The sequence below is a fragment of the Lytechinus pictus genome, chromosome 18 (assembly GCF_037042905.1).
Source record: "Lytechinus pictus isolate F3 Inbred chromosome 18, Lp3.0, whole genome shotgun sequence".
Lineage (NCBI taxonomy): Eukaryota > Metazoa > Echinodermata > Echinoidea > Temnopleuroida > Toxopneustidae > Lytechinus > Lytechinus pictus.
In genome coordinates, this window is record NC_087262.1 from 15,559,986 (window position 1) to 15,580,965 (window position 20,980).

At 35.3% G+C, this 20,980-nt stretch overlaps 2 protein-coding genes across 2 annotated transcripts; one reads left to right on the plus strand and one right to left on the minus strand.

Annotated features, from left to right (window-relative positions):
- The first annotated feature begins 247 nt into the window (after window positions 1-247).
- LOC129281431 (uncharacterized) lies at window positions 248-9,164 on the plus strand. Its single transcript, XM_054917367.2, has 13 exons — window positions 248-359; window positions 1,150-1,224; window positions 1,729-1,817; window positions 2,220-2,293; window positions 2,589-2,761; window positions 3,396-3,463; window positions 4,244-4,321; window positions 5,143-5,203; window positions 5,666-5,792; window positions 6,489-6,619; window positions 6,953-7,015; window positions 7,341-7,403; window positions 7,775-9,164. Exons 6-13 carry the CDS (start codon window positions 3,402-3,404, stop codon window positions 8,120-8,122), a joined length of 933 nt encoding a protein of 310 aa, XP_054773342.2. The 5' UTR covers window positions 248-359; window positions 1,150-1,224; window positions 1,729-1,817; window positions 2,220-2,293; window positions 2,589-2,761; window positions 3,396-3,401; the 3' UTR covers window positions 8,123-9,164.
- Window positions 9,165-11,229: 2,065 nt separating this feature from the next.
- Window positions 11,230-16,342, minus strand: LOC135157559 (snaclec bothrojaracin subunit beta-like). The gene is made up of 4 exons (XM_064113581.1): window positions 16,178-16,342; window positions 13,793-14,071; window positions 12,414-12,551; window positions 11,230-11,803 (listed from the first exon to the last, which is right to left on the minus strand). Exons 1-4 carry the CDS (start codon window positions 16,269-16,271, stop codon window positions 11,532-11,534), a joined length of 783 nt encoding a protein of 260 aa, XP_063969651.1. The 5' UTR covers window positions 16,272-16,342; the 3' UTR covers window positions 11,230-11,531.
- Window positions 16,343-20,980: the final 4,638 nt, after the last annotated feature.

A 20,980-nucleotide genomic window follows, 5' to 3' on the forward strand; every position in this document is an offset into this window, starting at 1 on the left:
CCAACAATCCTTGATGTTTTAAAAAAATGTGACAAAGCTCATCTGTTTTTAATAAAAACTGTATGAGAATATCTTTATATTTCGTTTTCATTTACAAAGAGTATGAAAATATTTATTCCATGCTCATGTTGTCCTTTCATCGTCCCACTCAATCTTTCATCTTTTGATTTTACTTTGTGCACTTACTGTTTCCTTATGATTTTTCTTATATACTATATATATATAAATCTTCTTCTTAAAGGGCTACGGCTGAGTTGGAGGAAGAAGACCAAACACTCTCTTTCATTTCTCATTCGGAAGGATCGGGTGAGGCGAAAGAACTTACATTCGACAAAAAGTACTTCCGGGCCAAACGAGAGGTAGGATTTTTCAATACAATCACCATTATGAGATTGATCCTTATTATGACCAGTCATAATTAATAAAAACAAAAGATTCGTAGGCGTATCGTCATTTTATAAAACAAATAATACACTACACCAATAATTTCCGGCCATTAGTATAATATAACCCACACCATGCTCGGTACCTTTGAAATAGGTCACATACCCTCGGCTACGCCTCAGGTCACTAGCGTACCTACGGGGGGGGGGGGGCACTCTGCCCCCCCTGACGAGCCACAACCCATACAAAATACATATCACTGCCCCCCCCCCCTGACGAGCTTGAAAGACCTTTTATGGCCCCCCCTGACCGAGCTTGAAGACCTTTTTTTTTTTTTTTTTTTTTTTGCTTGTCAATTTTTTTTCTGGTACAATAACCTTTATTTTTTATTGAAGACCTTTTTTTTTTTTTTTTTTTTTTTTGCTTGTCAATTTTTTTGGCGGCCGATTTTGCCCCCCCCCCTGTGGAAAATCCTAGGTACGCCACTGCCTCAGGTGTGTTGGAATTATTTTAAAGGTATCTTGTGTGGGAGATTGTTATTAGTGCCCTAACCGGTTTGTATTATCTGTACTATTGTCAATATTGCTATCACCATCATAAGACCGAATCTATCAAAATGAATGGCCGGATATCAGGTCACTTGACCAATAGGAAAATCACATTGTTGGCTTTGTACATAATTATACTAGTAGTACAAAATTTTAACCCACAAAGTTGTATAAAAGACAGAGATATTCAGTTTGATAATCATATTTTTCATTCCAGACTAGATTCACCAAAGAGGTCACGAATGTTCTGAGTTTAGAGGCGGAGGAAAGAACTCTCGATCAGCTAAAAGTCGTAAGTAAATCGGGATGGTTCCAAACATTTAATATGAGGCTGATCAATTCAATCTGATTTCAATGGGGCTAATCATTTTATTTATGATTATGGTTACCATGGCTACCATGAATAGATTCCTGTCAAAAATTGATGATTTTTCATCATGTGCTTTACTAAATTAGATTTATATGGTCATGAAGCTCTATGAATGAACACTAAAACGAAAATGGTAAATAAAAGACGACGTCACACGCTGTGATGACGCCTACTACATGTACTATATTGTCCCCCATTGTCATTTTTGCAATCAACATTAAGATAAAACACGTCGCGATGGTGATTTTTTTAAATTCTATAATTCATTTCAAAATAAACATTTTCATACATGAATTATTCATGTATTAAAATGTTTATTTTGAATATTATCGCTGGTCAAAATATTTATTATAATAGTAACGAAGATAATAATGGTAATCGTACTACTTTTTTTTATATCGCTTTACAATTTGTTTTTTGGTACAGGCTCTTCGGGGACTCCAGTCTATATCTTCATTTGCAGAATATCCCCTTCACATTCAAGAGAAGTTAGTCAGGGTCGCATATTTTTACAGGTGCATAGCGCTTTTTTTAAGTTTAAATTTGTGTTTTCGCTATCGGAGCTGACTTAATACGTTGGCAGCTAATTTCGATATAGTTTTCTACTTTTTTTTAATTTAAAGGTTAAGTCCGTATATTCAAATTATATTCGAATAATAGAAAAATAAGAAAAGTTAAAAAATTTTACATTCTATGCATGACGCAAAAGTTTAATAAGGGAAGTGATGATGTCACACACTATAACTCTTTTGCATTTTCTTACTTTATATTTGGATTCGGTTTCTCTTGGAAAACGTACTATCTATATTTTATGAGAGACACAACTTTGTGATTCCGAATATGTCATCAAACTTCAATGCCTTATGCCAGTTTCTTTATAGAAGTGGTGCTTATTATTTTCTTCTATTTTGACACAGTATACCAGAAAAGAAAGTCATCATCCGTCAAGGTCATATTGCAGAGAACTTTTATTTCATTGTCACAGGAGAAGGTAAGCCGAGAACCTATATGCCATGGGCTTGTCATTGAAATTCTGAGCACAAAGATGAAAATAAATTAGTAATTATATTCTATTTTATGTCCATTTTCTTTAGCAAAATGCATTTTGTCCTTTTTATAAAAGTACTTAGACCTATTTCATGAAAGTCTGTTTTGGAAGTGAGTTATATATTAGGTGGCATGTTCTGATATAGCCTAAATAGTGCCATAAAGTGCTGATATATGAGCTAACTTCAAGCACTGCGAAATTACTTTCTCTGTATCTTTGCGTCGACTTTCCTTCAAAGTGTCGGTTGTGAAAACCGAAGCCGACCCGATCACAAGCGAAGTTATTTCGACAGAAATCGGAAGGTTTCGGAAAGGTGACTGTTTCGGTGAGTTGGAACTGTTACACGGTGACCCTCGTCCATGTTCAATAACTGCTGAGGAGCCATGCCAAATAATTGCCATCGAAAAAGAGGTAAGTTATAATTTCCACGTTTTATATCAATATATATTTCTTGGGAAGATATCTTAAAATTATTTTTTCTTCAAAACAATCCTTTATTATTCAAATGGGTTTAGGGCATTCCAAATTAAATGGTCAATCTTCTTCGTCGTTGTCGTTGTCATTATCGTCATAAAAATTATTATCATCATCATAATCGTCATAATCATCATTAAGACCAACAACGACATCATCATAACCGTCATCAACTTATCGGCGACATCATTCTAGTCGCCGCCGTCGTTGTCGCAGGGCTGCCAACACTGGATAACTAAAGTTGAGAGTAAGACTCCCATAAGCCAATAAAAATGCAATGCAAAATGCAAAGGAAAGAACATAAGAATGAGAAGAGACCAAAATGAGAGAGAGAGTTGGCAGCCCCGTATAGTCGTCGCTCTTAGATGATGACAAGATAATCGTCATCATCGTCGTAGTCATCACCATCAGCATCATAATATTCTTCCTAATCAATACCAACACGTTTGATTTTTAAGATTGAACTGCGTTTATTTAATTCGTCATTAACTATTCATCCAAATCAATATCATTTTTAATGAAATCAAACAGAGTTTCTTTCCATTTTTCCCGTTTTTTTTGCATTTGATAGGATTTCATGGAAATGTTCATTAGAGAAGGAGATGCAGGAAAAGAGATCGAACATCTAAAATTTCTCAGGTAAAACAACCATGAAATGCAAATCGATTGAAGGCAGGGTGTTTTCATCAAATACATGTAATTGCTTTTCCAAATTACCACGACGTATGCCGCCCTTTATTTGGTTGTATTAGCTTTCAAAATTCTGCAGGGAATTCCATCCGGAATGGGGTATTTAAAAACATACATTATTTCCAGGAATAATAATCTAATAGTACAAAAAAAAATTAACATTACTGTTTTCTCGTGTTACAACGTCCAATCCATTACTCTCATTATTTTTTCCTTTTTTTTTTTGGGGGGGGGGGGCTGGTTTTGGGGGGTAAGTAAAATCCAATGAATCATAGAAAATAGTATTTCGCAAATTGTTTTAATCTGTCGTAAAAATGAGGTGCAGATGTTCAAAGCCAAAATGCATTTTATGTTAAACATTGAAATTTCCATCAAGTACAGAATTAGACAAATTGTATAGAAAATGCCCCTGGCTTATATTCATGCCAATCAATTCTGTATTTATCTAAAAATGTTTTAAAACAGAGAAATGACAAATAGAGAAAGTTTGTAAATTGCAGATTGACTGTATTCATGGTGATCGTCAAATCGACAATGTTGCTCCAACGGAAGGTTTATTTGGAAATCCCTTTATATATTCTGTGCATAAAACATATTTCTTTTCTCTGTTTAGTCCGACGGGTGCATTGTACGTGTCAAGCACATAAAGAGACAAGTGATTTGTTGATATTTAAGTCAAACTTTATTCACAAACTAATTTATTAATTTGGAAAATATATATCTCTGCAGAGCGTTACCCTTCTTGAAAGGATGGCCAGTTCAGAAATTGAATGAGCATCCCCAAATGTGCCTCGTCCATTTCTTCAAGTAAGTTTTAAGAACATTATTTACTTCTGAGTTTGTGATTAATACAATGATGCTTTGATGAGGGTAGGGTAGGGGGTTTCATATATTAATCATTATGATCATGATCAAGATCGCCATAACCATCGTCCTCGTCGTCATCATTCACATCATTGTCGTCGTCATGATCGGTACTACATCATTATCATCATCATCATTGTCGTCGTCGTCATCCATGATCATCACCCCCATGATCATCACCGTGATGATCATCATCACCATAATCACCATCATCATCATCATCACCATCAGCATCATCAACATCATCATAACCATCATCATCATCATCATCATCATCATCATCATCATCATCACCATCAACATCATCAACATCATCATAACCATCATCATCGTCATCACCACCATCATCGTCATCACCATCATCATCATCATAATTGTCGTCATCATCACCATCATCATCATCACCACCATCATTATCATCATCATCATCACCATCATCATTATCATCATCATCATCATCGTCATCATCACCACCATCATCACCACCATCACCACCGCCATCACCAGTATGACGATGGCTACAATATAACGTTATGACGGCTATGTCAGAATATCTTAAGAAATCGCCTAGCCTGATGATCAACATTGTAATGATGCTCATAAGGCACCGTGATTTCTTGAAATATTTTGTCACGGTTGAAGAAGGGGTCGAGGTAAAAATGTTTTAGTACAAAATAACGCACTCGATCAACACCAATGGTGATCATTATCATCCCTCTCTTTTACGAACTTGTTAATGACTTTTTATTTTTTACTTTCGTCAGACGCAGCTCTGTTATAGTGAGAGACAGCAATCGGTCTGAGTGGTTGTATATCATAAAATCGGTAATTACTCCCTTTTTATACAGCATTGAGAGAAGCAAACGGATTAAACATATTGACAAAATATGATTACAATTAAAAAATCTCTAAATAGTTATTATTTACTTGTTCCAATCATAATAATGATAGCTTTCGAGCGCCATGGGTGTACATACACATGTCGAACACCTGCGAGAAATAAACTTACGGTTAGTATCATATTAATTTTTTTTTTTAATCTAAGAAAGCTAGCTTAATATACATGTATCATATTACTAAAAAACAGCAGCGACAGTAATTTAATTGTGGCCAATGAATACGATATTTGACTTAAATTTGCGACGGTATTCCTCAATAGTAAACTTTTGAAAAAGACGGATCAACGGACCGTCGAAAATTTGAGTTGCAGCCAATACGAGAAACTGCAAGATGTTGGTGACATTCATAACTATGTATGTATATTTGAATATTTATCTTTCGAACAAGGGTTCCTGCCAAGTAATCAAACAGTTGAAGGATACACAATCGATGCCTGCACCAAGACGGCCCCACCAAACTATCAATCCAACCCCAGAGAAAAGTGCATTCAACCCAAGAGATGGACTACATATAGGTGAGATGTCGGGCGCGGATCTAGGGGCGAGGGGGAAGTAAAACAGGGGTCCTCACCCTTTAACAGACATTATATGAAATTGGTATTCCGCAGTGTATCTCTTTTTATGAAAAACAGGCTTTCTTTTTCGAAGTGAACCTCATTAATTCCTGCTTTAGTATCTGCAAAAAAAATAGATCCCTTTCTTTGTCTATTTAATCTTTTATCATCCTTTGTTCGATATTGATACACTTAATTCATTAATCAATCAATTGATTAATTAATTAATTAGTTAATTAATTAATTCATTCATTCATTCAATCTTTCATTCATTCATTCATTCATTCATTCATCCATCCATCCATTCATCCATTCATTCATTCATTCATTCATTCACTCTCTCACTCAATCATGATGACATAGTCAATGATCTAAATTTACTTAGTCCGTTTCTATTGTAGAAACGATAGAGGGCGATAGAACGCAAAGTGTCAATTGCAGTTCAATGGCAGTGCTTTCATTTATTGTTCTTGCTTTCCTCCTTTCTGTCCTCTTTTTCCCTCTTTCTTTCTTTTGTTTTTCTTAAAACTTTCTCCTCATTCCCCTCCTTCTCCTCCTCCCCTTCTTCTTCCTCCTGTTCTTGTTGTTAATGTGGTCGTCGTCCTTCATCTTCTTCTTCTAACACAATCTCTTATTTTATTTCGCGTTTTTATACAGGCTCAAAGATCGACAGTCGTAGACGAAAAACATTTCTGACGTCAGAGACTTTGTCAATGTCACTTTTTGATGACACGGCATCACCACCACGACGAGTGGATAAGAAAAGTTCAACAAGTCCGACGGAAGAGGTTACATTTACTCTACCCCCCCCCCCCAAAAAAAAAAAAAAAAACTTTATTTTCTGACTGACACACTATATCAACATAAAATATGAAAATTATGTCTAAAGAGAAGATAATATTTTTACAGCAAATAACAAGACCTGTGCATTTAACCGACCAGGTAGTGTGTTTGTAGGGGGGGGGGCATAATTATGATTTATAAAATACTTTGCACGGAGGATTCCCCTGGCCTGACTTCACTGTTTATCAACAGGTTGAGATGTTTTATTTTACCTAAAACCTTGTAGTTTTACGCTATGTCCTTTGAATTCTTAATTATTATCATTATTATTCTTCCAGGTGAAAGAGATGGATCGAGTTGTTTTCGTTCAAGTTGGAATGCTTCATGCCAAGGACGTGTTTGTATGTTTGCTTACTTTCTTTAGACAGTGCGAGAGGAATTTTTAATACAGTCCACCTGAATTCGTCTAATCCCATCAATATTCAGACCAATGCCGTAGAAATGTTCTATACGCATGTGATAATTTAGCATGAGAAATAGCTCAACAATGCTAATTAGCTATGAACATAAAACAAGAAAGCTTAATGACTTATCATTATTTTTAATAAACTTTCATCTACATGCATGCTGTTGTGAACCGCAAACAATGTTTCTTCTATCAAGTCCATGCATATATGTAACGTTCTCAATTACTAAGACCATCTTTTATATGTCCGTTTGATATAGGGTTTACCGATGCTATGTCGGGAAAACGGAATCAGTGATGTAGATCAGCCTAGCTTCAGTCTTGTGAGTATTCTCTGAAAGATTATTCAATATATCTTTAATGTAAAATATTGATAATTTGTAAACAACATTTACCTCCCCTTTTCTCTTCTTGCATGAAGAAATTAATGAACTATATCTGAATCTAATTTTTAAAAAATATATCTTTATCGCTTGAAAAACTAGAGGGATAGGAGGAGGCGCGGATGTTGACTTGTCGCTTCTCCGCAACCTTTATAGACGTGGTTGCAGAGCACTGTCTCAAACCGACTCACAGAACACGCTCAAATCTTATTCCTTTATAAGTCACCTTTAGGGGAGACTGGAGCAGAATGCACCTTGGGAAATATACACTCAAATTAATGTTCTACCTTTAATTTTCGAATTACCTTTAGGTCAGCCGCGGAGCAGAATGTATCATGTTGAATAAGAAGTTTTACCTGGACGAGGCAAGCGAGTTTGTCTACCGTCATCTCAAAGAGATCGTCCGCCCTTACCCCCTCGGCCAAACCCTCCAAGAGCATCTCCAACTCCACACCAACTGGTCCAACTACAAGAAACAGGCTGTCTCGGATGTACTCTCGAAGTCGACATCATCGTCGTCTTCGTCAACGTCGGGTTCGTCTTCACAAAACGGCAGTGGTTTGTCGTCGAGGAGGAATTCGAATGATTCGTCGAATCTTGCTTTTAAGCCGAGAAGATCTCTTACGCAGATTGAGATTAAGAAGGGACTTTCTTCCTAGTTTAACTTCAGTTCTAACGATGTAAAAAATAAGTTAAGATCTACCATTTGATTCCTAATGATGGATATGTAATACTCGGATTAAGACGTTCGAATCGGGAAGAAAATGTGATGATAGCAACACATTAATGGGACTGAAAATGTCAAATTCCCTGAATTGGAGTCTCATGCCATGCAATAATTAAGTATGAAAAGGTAAACTCACTGGAGACCAAATAATTGGTGTCGAAACACTTTCTCCTTTTATCGGAGCTGATGGTGATCTATAGATCCCTTTCTTTCTCATTCGATCCGGTAGAACAGACGTGAATTTGGATTACGATTGCTTACTATAGTCTACAAAGCCATCACCACCATCACTGCCACCACCACATTCGCCATCTTCATAATAATCATCGGCATCACCACCACCACTATCACTACCACCACTTTTACCAAGGACAGGCCACCACCAACATCATCATTACTACCACCACCGCCACACCAACGCCACCACCACCACCGTCATCATCATCATCGTCATCATCATAATCATCATCACCATCGTCATCATCATCATTATCATCATCATATTAACAGAATAATTTCATTAAAAGTGGATAACAGCTAATTTTGGGAATTTTATACTTCACAATGATTACAAAAAATAGACCATCTCTCATATGATGTTCAACATTTTTGTTCAAATTCATCAGTTCTATTTAAGTTCTATCTTTTTGTACTTTTCATCAAAAATTTATTCGCCGGCATTGTATTTGCGGTCAGCGCATAGTTTCTTATACATGACTTGTATACCCTTTCAATTAATTGAAAATCGAAGAGTTGTGAGCCTCGATGATAAAACTATTTTTAAATACTGTGTATGAAATCGATCGTATGACCCGGTATACATTCTCAGATCGTAATTGATATCGATGAGAGGGCAAGGATGATTAATTCCAGTAGTTGCGAAACGTTGTCGCGAGAATAATGACGAATCACACATGATTATATTGAATGGTATATACTGATTAAATGTATTTTACTTCTTCGAATTTTCTATACATGCATACCGAATCATGTGTTACCCTTGCTTAAATTATTATATCCTATAAATGATTGGATGAATGAAGAAACAAATGAATAAATGAATGAATGGATGGATGAAGGAATGAATGTTATTATACAGTGCGTCCCAGAAAAAACGAAACCGAGATTTAGCGATGATTTATCATAACTTAATCATAAATAAAGTAGACAAATGACCTACCAATGTAAAGCTTAGAATCTCCTCTTTCATCTGGTATTACTTAGATTATTCCTCATTCACGCATGATTGAGCAAAAACAATTCGAAGAAAGGATGCCAAAAACTCATTTGGCGGGGGTATCTGAATTTCAAAAAGAAAATCGCATGACTAAAAAGTTCAATATCTTCTCTTTTCTTTGATACCTAAATCACAGAAAATGGTCAAGTAGTAAAAAAGTTATGATCCCTCGAAACAATGCTTGTATTTCCATAATTTCATTAAATAAACGTGTTTTCACCGGTTTCCCTCTGAAGCTATCGGACGGTAAAAAAAAAACTTAATACATGGCTGATCGTCAACAAAACGGAGTGTCGAGTGAGTTTGAACGCTGGCCTGTAAAACCTCTTCATTTTATGAAATTATTGAAATTCAAGCCTTATTTCAAATAACCAGAACTTTGTTATTTCTTGACCATTTTCTGTAATTGAGGTATCAAATAAAGGAGAAGATATTGAACTTTTTAGAAATGTGTTTTTCTTTTTAAAATCCAGATACGGCCCGCCAAGTGACTTTTTGGTATCCCCTTTTCAAATTGTTTTTGCTCACTCATGCGTGAATGAGAAATAATCTAAGTAATTTCAGATGAAAGAGGAGATTCTAAGCTTTAAAATGGTAGGTCATTTGTCTATTGTATTTGCGATTAAGTTATGATAAATCATCGATAAATCTCAGTTTCGTTTTTTATGGGACGCACTGTATATTAGATAAGTGAAAATCAGGAAAAAAACAATATATCATTCTCATAAAATATATATAAAACACATTTTCAGACAAGTATTTTCTTCCAAAGAATATGTATGTACATCAATCTTGTGGCATGCTATCCTCTTTACGTAAATTTCGTTATCCGGTAATGTTAGCCATAATACGAATAAAAGGGGAAATTGACTATACATAAAAAATGTATCGTGATTTCATAGGGAGACCGTTATGATCATTTAATCCAGAACCACCCAACCCCCCCCCCCGAAAAAAATGTAGAGTGAATGGGGGAGATTAGAGAAATGGCGAGGGGTCACGGGGGGGGGCATAAGAGGGTGAAAGTGCGAGGGAGAGCGGATAAAATGGGAGATGGCATGAAAGACGTGAAAGAGAGAGGGGTATCGTATATTTTTAGGTCAACGTGGTCGATATAACGAAGGCCATCAAAAGTAAAATTATTGACCGCACGTAATAATGCGTCCATGATATTGACTTACAGCCCACACTCGTTGTATACATGTATAATTATATATAACAGATCAATCACTGGAACTCGTTTGACAAGTTGAAATGTATCCCCACATGACTAGTAATATTATTGTTATAAAATAAATTACTCTTGGCCATATAAAATCGATACTTCTTCATACGTCACTATATACTGGCACAGTTCAATGTACAAAGTCATATAAAATAAGCATTCTTCGTTACATAAAACAATCTATGTCGTAACGAATTCAAAACTATGCTAAATTGAATAGTTTCAAGGGCGACGGATCCGGGGCAGATGTGCACTTCCCCCTAAAAATTCTCAGAGGATAAAAAAAAAAACCCTTAAAAAAAAAGAAATGTGCACTTTGTGAATTAACACTTTTGATATACGCATTTTCGTTCCTGAACTTGATAATAATAATAATAATAATATACAGTTCTTGTATAGCGCATATAACATTATGAATAATGTCTCTATATGCGCTTCCAAAGGACTTGGATATTATTACCATGATTACCCCAGCTGTAGCTTGGCAGCCGTAATTACCTTGATTATCTTGTATCTGTTGTGCATTTTATACGATGAATTGTTTCCTTCATTTTCATTCGTTTTTTCGCCGCTGAAGGGGCACGTATACAATACCGAGAAGACATCGTTGGGGGAATTATTCAACAAATATTTTTATGACTAAAAAGATCTTTTGTAAAAGCTCTCCTATACTGTTTGCCACACTATAACCATTCCCATTTAATGCATACAAGTAATGGCATTTTTTTCTGATTTAAAATAATGGTGTGAAACAATTCTGGAACTGTATTTTACACTTTACCGCCCTTTTGAAATAATCAGGAGAATTCATCTTTTCAAAGACACGAGCAAGCATTTTAAGGTTTGTTGGTTCAATATTCGAGGTCAACACCAAAAGTTTTAATCTTGATTATAGATACTCATTGGTTCAAAATAATTACAAGAGGATACGAACTGGAAGTAGCTAGAATTCACCTCGTGTCTTGTGTTGGAGTTTAAATAACACGATTTACCTTTGTGGTTAAAAGAACGACATCCAGACGTGCGCAGACAGTAGATTGCGCATCCTTTTCTAGTCGTACCGGAGTACTTGGCCAGATTTTGACCAATCAGACAATGGCTATCAGTTATGTGTCGTCTGTAGACGGTTGTCCTGTCGACAGAGTCGAACGCTTAAGTCGTGAAATAAAAAAAAAGGGAAAGGAAAATAGAGAATACTGAGGTGAAAGTTTTGTAGATCTCAAAATTTATAATTTAGGGGATTTTTTTAAAGCGTCACGCTAATCTGCGTGACAATGTATCGAGTAGTTCTTAGAACGGGAAGGGGGGGGGGAGAGAGAAGAGGGTCTATTTTTTCTACAAACAATCCCTGATAAGCCCCAGGAAAAATCATCACTCCAATCACATTAGTTATTAACGATTAAATGAATTCTTCATTAAATCATTATTTTCAAAGGAGTTTAATATTTTATTATTATTTTAAGTGGACTATACTTGTAATTTTTTTACCATACAATGTCCACGATCTCTAACCATGCACTAAACATGGAACCTACTTTAATCTCCGCAATTCGCCAAAGAACTCTTTTCAAAATTGATTGCTAAAAATGTTATCGAAATCCCGTAAAGTCCGTGGGTATATGTTTCTTTAAAAAAAAATCAAAATTCTAATTTATTCTTACATAAATAATTTCTGCTTATTATGGCCGATGATTTATAAAACTAACGGCTATATGGAATGACATTTAGGGAGGAAAATTAGATTATTATGTAAAAAAATACCTGGCTGGAAGCAGACGATATATCCCGTTGAGTTTGGATCTGTCACTTTCCATTTCCCAGACTGCACTGCGATAATTGTTACATTTTTATTGGTTGTTTCATTAAATGACGTCATCGGAGGTTCATTGGAGTCCCAGTCTATCCCGTCAGAAATGAGATAATAAAAAATATTTAAAAAAACACAGAATAGTCGCATTATATTTTGAATGTTTGCTATAGTTCTTAAATTCGACGCTTGCTTAAATCATATTTTTACAAATATGAGGAAAAGTAAATGCATGACAGAGAGAACCTATTTTGAGAATTTTCGGCAATTAACAATTAATGTTCATGTTAAAAACTTTATAAATATACAACAGAATCCCTAAACTTTCCAAAATGAATATCACCTAACAGGGGCGGAAATCTCTCCCAAAAGCTAGGGGGGACAAGAGGCGGGAAAATTTGACAAGCAAAAAAAAAAAAGGTTATCATCCCCAAAGTAAGGTCATCTCGTCCTAAAATACATGTTTTATTTCGATTTTTAATGATGTATTTTTTACCATCATAAAAGACCACAAATAGTAGGGGGACATTTGATATTGTGTCCCCCCTACTATTTTGAGTAGGGGGGACACGTCCCCCCTGGGATTTCCGCCCATGTCACCTAAGCGGGGTAAACAGTTTAACATTACTTATCTAATCCTATATATATTTTAAAAAAAATATTATTAAGTTCTCAATTTTCTAACTAAAACAATCAATTTATTATCGGCATCAATGATTTTTTCAAAATTCATAACGGGATCAGCTTGGCAATAGAAGAATAAGTTGTTCTAATGACGGACTCGATTGCATTGTTCAAATACCTTAAATTATCCAAACATATATTTACTTTTACTTATCATACTCATGAGAATTGTGATCATTGGGTAAATTTACATAGAAAAGTGGGGGATAAAAGGCAAAATAGCATCATATTTAAAAGTATAGACCTTTAATTGACTCAGAAAAAATAATTATTAATTAGAGGCCGGAGAGAGAGAATTTCTAGAATTTATTTTCATCTCCAACAAATTGCGATGAATAACTTAACGGTCGGGTAAGGAGTATAGTGATTAGTGAATCAAATATCGGGATGTGAATGGGGCTAACAAATAAACTAACATTTTTTTATTCAAAAGTCAATTAGCCGTATCAGGATTTGTAATCTTTTTTTAGTAGTAGTTGTTGTTATGTACTTGATGCTGTTGTGTAGTTGACACGTGCTGTTGGTGTGTTGATTTTATTTTTATTATTATTTCATTCTTATTTTTTATTCATTTATTTTGTTATTATTATTATTATTATTATTTTTTTTTTGGGGGGGGGGGGCTTAAAATACATATGACAAGTCTTACCAGCGTACTGCATATGAAACCCGTCATTGCATGTAAACACTGTCTCTAATATCACATCACTATGACAACCGTTCCAGACCAGCGTTCCATTGTCAACCGTGGCGTTACGACGGATCAGATTATCGACGACCTCCCATTCTTCTACGGACCTGACGACCACCATCCATCCACCGAGGTCATTGCATACCTCGTCCCCAGTTTGCCAAGGGAGAGCACCGTTGTCGACCTGGAATTGATAACAACCTCCCCTCCAGAAATCCCAGCCAACAGGGCATGATGCTATCCAGATTTTGACAAACAAAATATACAATGTTTTTTTTTCAAACATGAAATAAAACAAAATGATATTTATATAATACATTGATTTGAAGAGAATAAAATCTCTGTAAAAAATAGATTCGTAGAATTGTTCAGATTACAATACGAGGGCAGATCAGGCGCGTAGCCAGGGGGGGGGGGGGCGATGGGGGCGGTCGCCCCCCCCAAAACGTCCCCAAAAAGAAAAAAAAGAAGGAAAAAAGAGAGGAAAAAAGGAAAAGGGAAGGGAGGAAAGGGAAGAAAGGTAGCTTTGTTTTTTTTTTCTCAAAAGAGAAACTCCTTCACTCTTGCTCCAGATTTGTATATGAATTTTGCTTCCGCGCTTCGCGCGGTTAAATGACAATATTGAAGATCTCCATTGTTCCCCCCACCCTTTCTCTAACCCTGTTTTTCCACCTCAGCTATATGTGTTTCTTGCCAGTTAAAGTTCAAATGTATACATTAGGGCATGGAATTAGAGTAAGGTTAGGCCGAAGTATATGAAGTTATCTTTTTTTTTAATTGATCGTGCAACTTCTGGTCGGCTCCGGGCGGGTGAAATATTTATATCAATTTCTGCCGTCACCTCAATAAAGTCAACTTTTCCCGCTTTTCAGCTCATTACTAAACAACCATAATTTTTGGGGCAAACAGGTTCCTAATTTAAAAAGAGGAAGGTATAACATTCGTATCGTATTAAATAAAAAAGTACAATATTTTTTATCAAATTCTATTAAACTTCATGTCATTTCCCTGCACATTCATCTCCTGTCCTGTTTTGCGCCCTCAGTTTGAAATTTTGAATGACACTAAAGTTTCTTTATAATTCAAAATGAAGCGCTTCAGGATAAGTCAAAGAAATTAGGTATCCTTTTTAATATAATTTCAATAAATCACAGAAGTTTCAACTTTTTGCGCACTATTTTCCTTTTAATGAAGTTAAATAATCTTAGAAAATTAATTGAATTAGAGCCGATGGGGTATTGGAGATATCTGCATTTGATGAAACATCCGCCCTTTGAAATTTCAGAGTTTCGTTGTTCTGCGCGGGGAGGAATATCTTCCTCCCGGCATATACACTTCTTCTCCTCTGTTTTGCGAGTTAAAAATATGCACTGTCGCTAAATTGTTTGTAATCAAATCTGATCTTTCCAAGGGAAGTATTCAATATGTGTTTGAGAATATCCTTTTCTCGGGACCCTTTTCATGGCAATAAATTGATAAAACGCTTTAGTTTCCGCGCTTCGCGCGGGGTTATTATCATTTTGATTTCCTCAATTGTATTCCTTTTTTGTGCGTTCACAATCTTTTTTTAAAACAAGGTCCAAAATCACAATATAGTCAACTGAATTGGAGCTGATATATGGGTACTAGAGACGGCTCATTTTCATTTTAATTTATGAAACACCAAAAGCTCCCTGCACCCACCCCCTAGGGAGCGCGCTTCGCGCGCTCTGTAAGTGTTGTGCATTTACCGCCCCCTCCAAAATGAAATCCTGGCTACGCGGTTGGGGCAGATCCTTAATAGGTTTGTGGGTCACAAAATATCTTTGAAGTTGTTGTACAGTATATTAAAACAAAAACCTGGAATAGGAAAATTAATAAATTCCACTTACCTTTAAGAAAAAAATTAAAATAAAAAAAGGTTGCTCACTTGAAAAAGGAGGGGGCTGTGTAAGGGGTGTAAGAACTGGAAATGCCCCAACCTAACTTAATTCATGGAATATTTTGAAAAGTTAAGAACCCTGTGGAAGGAAAAGATACTGAAAACATGGAAAATGTAATAAAGTTGTACTCATTCCTTTAACCCTAAAAAATGCACTATTCAATTTCTCAATCGAATCATTTTTATGCGCCTTTTGACGTCACAAGAGATGTATAATGTCGCGCTTTATATCCCCCAAAATCTGTAAATGATATAGGCCTATAACTTTTCTATTATTTTTCCCATATCTAAAAAACTGCAATCTGCATTCTTATTTCCTAATGCCTTGAATACAAAAATTGTACTGAAAAACCTGTAGAGGACTTAAAAGGAAAATGAAAGTATCATTAGATTGCAAATATAAACAAAAATTAATGACTCACCGAATGTCTGATAATACATCTCAAAACACAAAATAAGACAAGGAACGATCAGTCTAACAGTCAATTTAAGATGACGAAACAATGCTAATTCCATTATGTAGCTGGTATGGACGTCTTTTAGGAGGGAAATACACACCTGTCCGTGTAATGATATTCATGTGTATGAATGATTGCAAATTGCGATGAAAAACCTGTCGCATATTTGTCTTCGGAAAGTTCAAAGATGTATGGTTGAGAACGGTGATGGCGCCCTCGATTTAATCGCCACTCGGTGGATTGAGCTGTCAACCTGAAGGGTGACGACAATTAAGACATTTGCTCATGCGACAATTGCTCCGGGCTTTATTTCGTTTAAGATAATTGGGGTTGCAATATCATATGGTTTTATGTTAAGTTTAGGGTTAGGTTTAGGATAGGGTATAACGTTATATCCATGGTTGAAGCTGACAATTCTATTAGTGTGTAATCTACTGCGGAGCAATAGTCGCCGGAACAAGTGTCATGAAACAGACTGAAGATTCAAGGCTCTTTTTTGTTTGTTCTAAAGTATTCTTTTATTGATTCTTCCAGTGACATTTACAAACTGTAGTAAATTACAAACATAAAGTGACAAATAACTTAATAAGTAACCACAAGATACCATCAGTGAAACATGGTGAAATTTAGAGTGTTGGATCATCTATCTCCGCTCTTATGCCCCCCTCCTCCATCAGTAGCATCCAGGATAATGGCTTGTGTGTGTGGGGGGGGGGGGGCGGGGTGCGCGAGAATGAGATTTATAAATCACACGGTGTTCGGGGTAGGATTTGGGATCCGGGGGACTTGTTCCAGAAAGTAAAAACACTCCCTCTCAAATCACAACAGATTTGCACTGTTCATCCAATTTTAGCTAAACAAATTAAAGAACACAAAAAGTAAATCAACGGCCGCATTCTGTACGATGATTTAAGCAAGCATAATATTTATGAATTTAGTTCGATTTTTCATTGTTTGCTTCAAAAGCCACATGATAACGTTTATAATATTACGAGCGGGGGGGGGGGGGGTCGACACTCTTTTCGTGGCAGAATTGTTATTCCATTGATGATCATTATCAAATAAGATTTGGACCTATAAGTATAAATTTGTTCACCAAGATTTCGGGTTTTTCCCCTTTTAAGTTTATGTTCGTTTGAAGTTAGTTATACCAGGGACATAATTGAATATTGTCGTCACCTTCATCGTGATATCATCACCGTCATCATCGTCGAAATCATCATCTTCGTGATGATGGTAATGATGATGTTGGTTCTGCTGGTGATGATGATCATCATCATCATGATCAACATGATCGTCATCTTCACCATCACCATCATTATCGCCATTACCACCACAACTCACAACCACCATCGCCGCCGCCTTCATCATCATCATCATCATCACCATCATCATCATCATTATCATCATCATCATCATCACCATCATCATCATCATCACCATCATCATCATCATCATCATCATCATCATCATCATCATCACCATCATCATAATCATCATCATCATCATCACCATCATCATCATCATTATCATCATCATCATCATAATCATCATCACCATTATCATCATCATCACCATCATCATCATCACACCACCTCCACCACCACCATCGTCACATGAGTCATCATCGTCATGAGCATTGCGTAATGTTTTGAAAATTGGAGGGGTGAATTTTAGCTACATAGTATGTTCACAACTGTGGTAAAAAAGGTTCAACTCCTATTTCCCAAGATTGCGTACTTGTCATGCTTGTCATGAATGTGCATTTTGAAACACACAAAAAATAAACTTATGATCGAGGGAAATAAAGAGTAATAAAACACAAGCCTTTAAGGAGACGGAAAAATAAATCTAGAATTTATTTATCAATGCGACATATCGAGCTCTTCACATCTGAACAATGTATATTTTAGTATTAACAGGGTACTGTAATTAATGTTTTCATCACGTGCTCATTGTGCGTATAGATCATCATGTCCCTTTTTTGAGGTATGATGGTTTTTATTTCCTTTTAAAAAAGAAATGCAGCACAATTAATTTCAAAGCATTGTTACCGTGTATCATCATGATTTTAATGTCGAGGGTCTGATAGTGAGACTAAATCCTAGATGATAGCGGGGGGGGGGGGGGATATCCATAGTTGATCCAATATAATTAACTTCAGTCCATTAAGCTTTCTATACAAGCCGCATACAAGGTATCAGGCATAGCTGAAGTTATTTAAAACCAAAGAAAAAAAAAATAGCCAGTGATTCACAAAAAACGATTTTATAAATTCTAAATTACATGAATTTAAAATTGATTAGCTGTGAAAAAAACAGTCGACTTCTGGTTTAGATTCGAATATTGCAGATTCGTATTCGAATCGTCCCAGATTGAAAATGGTTCTTTAGGACTTAATTCTTATTTCAAAATTCGACTGGTCTCTAACAAAATCGGATCTGGATTTACTTTAGATCCTAATGTTTTAGATTATAACAAAACACATATAAAATTTAGTAGGCTGAATGAAGTTTATATGTTCCAAGACCAATAACCCAATTATATTCAATCATGGTAAAATAGATTAAAAGGAATAATCCGATCGAGCTTGTGTCTATTGGTCTAACGTCTCAACATTATTAATAAAAACCAAATCTTGGAAATATACGATTTATTAAATGGATGAACTAATAAAATGTGATAATTGTAAAAAACGAACATTAAATCATTACCGATTATAACATTAATATACCATTCAAAATGAATATACATACTCATAGCTTTTGGAACATTATTTAGCATTGGATTTACAGGATCAGAATCACGATGATATCAAACTGAACAATTTTTTTTAATATTTCAAACTTTTAACATAAAATATCTTTTAATGTAATTCATGAATATCGTCGAATAAACAAATATTGCATTGGTTCGAATCAGTACATAGGCCCAATTATCATGATTATCATAACTATATATTTTCCATAAAATTTATTGTTATGTTCATAATTATAATTTATAAACTTGCATTGATTTCAATAAATAATCTTTGATAATTATTTTAGATTCCCCTAACCTCGAATAGACATACACTTTACACTTTTAACCATTTTATTTGAATTATAATGTACATAATCATAATATTCATAAACAAAATTAATATTTAGAAATACGAAAACCCACTTACCTATAGAACATGATGGAATATAACCTCAGCAAATTCCCTTCAAATTCACATCAATTTGATTTGAGTTAAATAAATCTTATAGTTACTTATTCAAAAGTCAATGAGAATAACAACAACAATGCAATCAGAATACTAATTGAGAACTGAATCCTACACGACAGATAGACAATAAATGGATCAGAAGCTTCAGACAATCTTCAGCACAATCTTCAGCTACGTTTATCAATAGATCGGAATATTTTCAAGAATATTGAACAAATAATCAGGTCCTAAGAAAAGGAAATCTACGAAAATATACCTGAGTGCAAAAAAAAAACCCGGCAAGTTTGAATAAAAAAAAGGAACGAAAATTTCCATAAATTTAACGCAAACTTTTGAGAATGTAAATGTCGGTACGTACTATACACACTACAAAATAGTGAAAACATAAATAGGTTTGTGCTACAACTTGTTTGGAATCATCATTTTCTTTGAAATGCACAGCTCTGAATTTAGTACTTTTTTGGACTTTAAACCGCTTCAGGTTAGGCTACAGCGAGTCATGGATTCTAAAGGTTTCTTCAAAACCAGCAACATTTGCATAGTTTGTCATCAAACCACCTAAAATCATCAAAAATATATTTCTGATAATTTACAACTAGGAAAATATTTACAGCGAGCCGACATGAATGGATCGACGCGTATTATAGATATTGGTGTAAATAATTGTTTTACGATTGAGCACGATATGGTTTTTTTTTTTTAAATAATGCAAATTCAATCCTTTAAATTTTCAAACGTTCATCGATGTTAAAAACAGATTCATCATTGAATTGGCACTATTCGGGGACATCTGACGCCAGATTTGACTTTAAAAAATTACTAATATTACATTACATGCCTGCATGAATGTGCCCAGATGCATACGATTGAGAGGCAAATACAGAGATTATGAAGGGTGTATATATCCCTCTGTCGAGCCCACCCTAAACTGATTGCCCAATGTGACACGGTGGTGCTGGTGGGGGGGGGGGGGGGGGGGGTTGCACGAGGTGCTCTAAGTATCCTTTGTTCCTTGTACCCAGCTCCTTAATTACGATTTTGCGGTACACACGAATTTCTTTCTTGTCTGCCCCTGGCCCCCTTATTTTCTTTCTTGCTCGTGATTCGACAGATAATTATAGTCAAAAGACGTATGATCCGACCTAATGGAAGGGGGGGGGGGTAAATGGTCTTGTATACAGAAATTAAGAATCCATAGAAGCCCTATGATATTAAAAATTTCCTGTCTGAGTAATTCGACGAAAAGGGGACTTTTTTATGAACCGGAGTAATTTTTACAATATTTACAAGAACAGGTGAGTGAAATCACATTTCAAAATAGTTTTTCACCAATTATCCATAATACTTACACAATGATCGCTTTTGTCATGTTTGTATTTGATAAAAAGTTATGAAGAAATTTAGAGATCTAAAGACTTTCTTAATATTCTTAATAGCCTCATATACACAAAAAATATACTATATTCATAATTGACTTTACATACAATTTCAAATACAATGTGTCATAAAATTCCTATCATCGATATCATTAAGAGAGTATATATACAAGAATTTAC